This window comes from Mus pahari, unplaced genomic scaffold (assembly GCF_900095145.1).
Source record: "Mus pahari unplaced genomic scaffold, PAHARI_EIJ_v1.1 scaffold_10822_U1_1, whole genome shotgun sequence".
Lineage (NCBI taxonomy): Eukaryota > Metazoa > Chordata > Mammalia > Rodentia > Muridae > Mus > Mus pahari.
The window spans coordinates 11,336-17,130 of NW_018392966.1; the positions used below are offsets into that span (position 1 = coordinate 11,336).

The window sequence follows — 5,795 nt, forward strand, 5'->3', positions numbered from 1 at the left end:
TCAGACATGATCCAAATCTATCTTAACTTTACAGAAACCTCCTCTTCCCCAAGGACGCAGACATTCATTTGTTCACTACTAATTAGAGAATTTATCTTAGAAATATAACAATAGATATTTTAGTGATTGCTTGTTATTTTTCTTCCTAGAATATTTTATTTACTGTACTATAGCCTTGTTAAACACATACTTGTTTCAATGTATGAAACTCTTGCTTAAAGGAAGTTTTATTGTTATTGCTGTTTTTTGCCAAGTCTGGCTTAGCCATGGCAGGGATGGGATGACATTGTTCCCATCCCTGGTACACAGACAATTTGTTTGTATAATAATGTACATACATTCATGTTCCTTCTTTGAGAAATGTTCTCTGCCAAGGTTAATAAATCCATGATAATCAGAGACAGCATGAGTCAGGTAGGCGAAGTTGTGGCTAATATATTAACAAAAATGGTTAATGGTGAGACAGTCCTTAAATCTGTAGAAAAGAACTCTAAAAAATGAGTTCAAAAATATATAATTTCTCAACTAAGCAAAATATAAGAATGAAATATGAATTGTATAAGGAAATTCACAGATCCAAAAGAAAAAAGGCAGTTATACTATGAGCCAGCTTGTCAGAAAGATACTAGGGAAGGAGATAGAGATTTAGGGAGTGGTGCTGGCAAGGTAAGATCACACCCAGCAAAGTTTTTTTGTTTGTGTTTAGAGAGGCAGGCAGATTCCTGAATTCAAGTTCAGCTGGGAGAGAGGGAGTTTAAGTTTAGGCACAGCTGTGGTAGGAACATCCATATCTTTCCCCAGTTTCTTGTTCTAAGTGTCAAGATTGAGCTTAACTGTCCAGCTTTGCTTTTTAATTGGATCTTCCTGAGGAAATGGTGTCAGTGCTCCATAAAAGTTGGAAGAATCCTAAAGTAAAGCCTTGTTTCTGTTGTTTTTCTTCACCCTGAAGGACTTTATATGTGATAATTTCCAGTAAGACATTTTTCCTTTGGGAAATATGTAGGAAGAAGTAGCAGGGCCAGAAGATTGATTAAGTCACTGAATTTGTACATGGAATTAAAAGTTTGTCCATGAAGGATCATTTTGTGATATACTAAAAACTTTAATTTGGGGGCATTGGGAGAGTGAAGTAGAAACTTAATGCAATGGAAATTCCCAGGAATCTATAAGGGTGACCCCAGGTACAACTCCTAGTAATGTGGGATAAGGAGCCTGAACAAGACATCCAGTGGAGAGTTTGGGACAGAAATGCAATCATAAAATCTTCGTCCTACAATTTATCCTGCCTACAAGATATGCAGGGGTAAAGATGGAGCAGAAACTGAGGGAATGGCCAACCAATGACTGGTTTAACTTGAGATCGAGCCACTGGTTCCACTCAACGAGATGGATCCCACCCCTGGTACTGCCCCAGAACCAGAGGCTGGACAGCCTAGAAACGTAGAATAGGACTAAACATGACCAGCAGATAAAAAGTGTAGTATTTCCTAATGACATTCTGCTATGCCAGAGTATCATACACTTGAGCCTAACGTACATTAGAAAGGCTTCATCCAGCAACTGATGGGCTCAGATGCAGAGACATTCAGCAAAACATTGGGCAGAGCTTGGTGAATCCTTTTTTTTTTAAACTAAAGCAGAAGTTTATTGACATCCATTAATATATTATTTTACACATACACACCAAATAAAGAGTCCTCAATATTCGATCTACTCTTCTCAAAATTGCTTCATGAGAAAATGGATTTCTTTGCCCTCCCCCAAGGAAGATACTTCTGCTATTTAAGCTCCTGAAAATAATACATTTGATTACACCACTTTCATAAAAACAATCCTTAAATCCTCTTCAGATAGTAAAGATATATCAGCATAGAACCCTCTCCAAATGTAATGCTTCACAACAGAGGTGTAGTGCAAGAGATTTAGGAAATGGTGACTTCTCACAGCCCGTATACACACCTAGAGGAGGATACCAGAGAGCTGAGACCGCCAACTGGGTGGCCCTAGCTTCTGAGTGTGGCCAGCCGTGACTGCATAGCCTCCAGGTCCTCTTCATCTTCTTCCTCTTCTCCCTCTTCGGAGGCAGCCGTCGCTCCTTCAGGTTCAGGCTCAGGAAAGGCATTGGTTACTTTACTGGGTGCTTTGCCCAAGGCTCCTGCTGTGATTTCAAAGAGGATTCTGTCAATCTCCATCTCTGCTGCTTCTTCCATTTCTTCTTGATCATCCATGCTTTCAAATGTATCCTCTTACATCTCTTCTATGATTTCAGTCTTCATCATCTCTTAGGAAAGGTCCCGCATGGTGGCCTGGATTTCTGGGATTTTCACAAGACTCTGAATTGCCTTCATCACTTCTGTGCTCTTCTGCAGAGAACCAACTACTTTCAGGACCGCAAGTTGGTTCTTCATGCCCATGAGCACAGAGTTCATGTGTGCTTTGGATGCGTAGAGCTTGCTCACAGCTTTCCTTGACCTGATCATCTCCTTGGCCAGAACCACACAGACTTCTCTTGGCCATCCTTGGCTGCATCTTTCACAGACCATTTTACTTTGTCTTCTCTTTGGATAACTCTTATTTGCCTGTCAACAACTCTCATTTCCTTTTTGATCTTCAGAGACCATTCATTAACCAGCTCTTTGGGAGGCTTCTCCTGGGTTTTCCCAGAGTCCCATGATGAACTGAACTACTCTTACCCCTTCCGACTTTCTGTTCCCTGTGCCCAGGCAGGTCACCCGTGAACCCTTAATAATAAGGGGAGGAAGGATTGTAGGAGTCAGAGGGGTCAAGGGCACCAAAAGGAAATCCACAGAATCAACTAACCAGGCTCATAGAGGCTCACAGAGATGGAACCAACAATCAGAGAGCCTGCATGGGTCTGACCTAGGTCCTCTGCTATGGCTGTATATCTTGATCTTCTTGTGGGACTCCTAACAGTGGGGGTTGGGGTTGGCTCTGACTCTTTTGATTGTTTCTTGAACACTTTCCTCCTACTAGGTTGATTTATTGAGCCTTAATATGGGAGGAATACCTAGTCATAATGCAACTTGATATGCAATTCTTAGTTAATATCTCTGGGAGGCCTTGCCTTTTCTGAAGGGAAATAGCGTAGCAATAGATTTGGGGACAGTGAGGTTATAAACATGGGACAGGAGGACAGGAGCAAGGGGATGAAATTGCTGTTGGTATGTAATATATGAGAGAAGATTAAACAAACAAACAAACAAACAAACAAACAAACCTCACCAAACTATTGTATAGCAGACATGGTGGTACATCTTTAATCCCAGCACTCAGGAGTCTGGGGTAACTGGATCTCTGGGTTCAAGGCCAGCCTCATCTACAGATGTGCTCCAGGAGAGCCAAGGCTACAAAGAGAAACCATGTACTGGAAGGACAACAACACAAAATAAACTACAAAAAGAAAGAGCTGTATGAGCTTTTCACTGCTTAACCATATCTTCAGTGGTCTCCCTGCCCCCAAAACAAAATTGCAAAATTTTCCATGACATCCAACAAGACTATTTTTTTAATCACTGCAAGTATTTGGAAGTGAAACTGTCTTTAGAAATCTCAACATCTCCACACCAGGCTATTTCTTGTGACCATTCATTTCTCTGTAAGTCTACCATGTCACTCTGACGTCCTTGTCTTTCTTACGGCATTTTAGTTGCTTCAGTGCCTTCAAAATAGCCTGCTTCAGTTGGCTGTTTGCTAGAATTAGGATAAATGAATGACAGCAAGGATACATGCATGCAATTATCAAACCCAAAATAAGTAGCAGTTTATTTTCATATTTTAAAAAGCTTAATGTTTCTATCAAAATACCTATGAAATGCAAGATTAACAGGATAATAAAAGAAATTAAAACTTTCATGACTTTCACATGAACTTCCGTGTTAAGGCTTTTGAATGTTGAGACATACAACTGCATCTTTCTGTTATGTTTCCAAAGTGAAATAATTAATAGGAAGCATGTAACAATAGCCACCATAAAGAAGAATATAACTCCCAGGTTGAGAAGAATGTGGTTTACAATGAACTCATTCTTATGGAGGTAAAACTGCCAAGAAGCATTTCTTTGTTGAACATTAAATATCATCGCTATTTGTGGGAAAGCAATTGACCATGATATAAATAAACATCCCAGGAGAAAGATAAATATTGTATTGATTCTTCTCTTCAAGCAGAAGTAGATGTAGTGAGAAAAATTTGCTATCTTCAGGAAATAGAAGAGGTTGAGGCTGGTGCCAAACCATATACTTGTGTGATTGGTAATTACCCATATGTAAGCAATCACTATCATATGGGCATCAGAGGCAACCATATGTGGAGAAAATAATTTTAAATATCCATCAGAGATTATTATACATATGACACAGATTCTGCAAATAGCCAAGCCTGTGAAAATAAAGCAAGCTATGGAGAACTTCCGCCTGACACAGTTAATGCAGTTTGCATGCAGGATAAATGCATTCCCTAGAACTCCCAGAACTGAACCACTAGTTGCAAAACAAAGGAGGATTCCTTCTGCTACAGTCAGCATCTCTACAGATCCCTAAGATTCTGCTGCAAGTATAACTATTTTAACTTTTTTAAAAACCTGCTTCAGAATGTTGTTTATAATGGAAGCTTGAGATATGAATGGTGTTTTTCTTCTGTCTTTAAAGATTTCAGAGTGGCCCAGAAGTGGATTTTGGTGGAATCAGAAATATCTTTATGGAGTTCTCTCTGTTCTTTAAGGCTCAGACTGCTTACAGAATATGTGCAGACTAATGTCTTCTTTCAGTTTGTTAATAAGCAAATGAATGTTTCTGTTTCATGGATTTTACTTAGTCATTTGACACTGTTTTGCATTTAATGAACTGAATGGAGATACAGGAATGCTAGACATATGCTGACAGGATCCAAACCAACAAAAATAGAACTGCATTTTATCCTTTTCCTTTTTTTTAATTAGACATTTTCTTTATTTACATTTCAAATGCTATCCCGAAATTTCCCTATACCCTCCCCGAGACACTGCTCCCCTACCCAACCACTCCCACTTCTTGGCCCAGGCCTTCCCCTGTGCTGTGTCATATAAAGTTTGTAAGACCAAGGGGCCTCTCTTCCCAATGATGGCCGATTAGGCCATCATCTGCTACATATGCAGCTAGAGAAACGAGCTCTGGGAGTACGGGTTAGTTCATACTGTTTTTCCACCTACAGGTTTGCAGACACCTTCAGCTCCTTGGGTACTTTCTCTAGCTCCTCCATTGGGGTCCATGTGTTCCATCCAATAGCTGACTGTGAGCATCCACTTCTGTATTTGCCAGGCATTGGCATAGCCTCACAAGAGGCTGCTATATCAGGGTCCCTTCAGCAGAATCATGCTGGCATGTGCAATAGTATCTGGGTTTGGTGGCTGATGATGTGATGGATCCCTGGATGGGGTAGTCTCTGGATAGTNCATCCTTTCATCTTAGCTCTAAATTTTGTCTCTATACCTGTATCCTTTCATGGGTATTTTGTTCCTTACTCTAAGGAGGAATGAAGTGTCCACACGATGGTCCTCCTTGGTTTTCTCGTGTTTTGTAAAATTCATCTTGGGTATTCTAAGTTTCTGGGCTAATATCCACTTACCAGTGAGTGCATATCTAGTGACTTCTATTGTGATTAGGTTACCTCACTAAGGATGATATCCTCCAGATACATCCATTTGCCCAAGAATTTCATAAATTCATTGTTTTTAATAGCTGAGTCGTACTCCATTGTGTAAATGTGCCACATTTCCTGTATCCATTCCTCTATTGAGG

At 40.1% G+C, this 5,795-nt stretch overlaps 1 protein-coding gene and 1 pseudogene across 1 annotated transcript; both read right to left on the reverse strand.

Annotated features, from left to right (window-relative positions):
* Positions 1-1,990: 1,990 nt before the first annotated feature.
* On the reverse strand, positions 1,991-2,678 carry LOC110315278 (annotated as a pseudogene).
* A 944-nt stretch (positions 2,679-3,622) lies between these two features.
* LOC110315276 (taste receptor type 2 member 106) lies at positions 3,623-4,543 on the reverse strand. The gene has a single exon (XM_021189365.1). The coding sequence runs from the start codon at positions 4,541-4,543 to the stop codon at positions 3,623-3,625; it is 921 nt and encodes a 306-aa protein (XP_021045024.1).
* Positions 4,544-5,795: the final 1,252 nt, after the last annotated feature.

What these genes read in the sequence shown, in the direction of transcription:
- LOC110315276 (XM_021189365.1), bottom strand. Translation starts at nt 4,543, where the DNA reads ATGCTGACTGTAGCAGAAGGAATCCTCCTTTGTTTTGCAACTAGTGGT.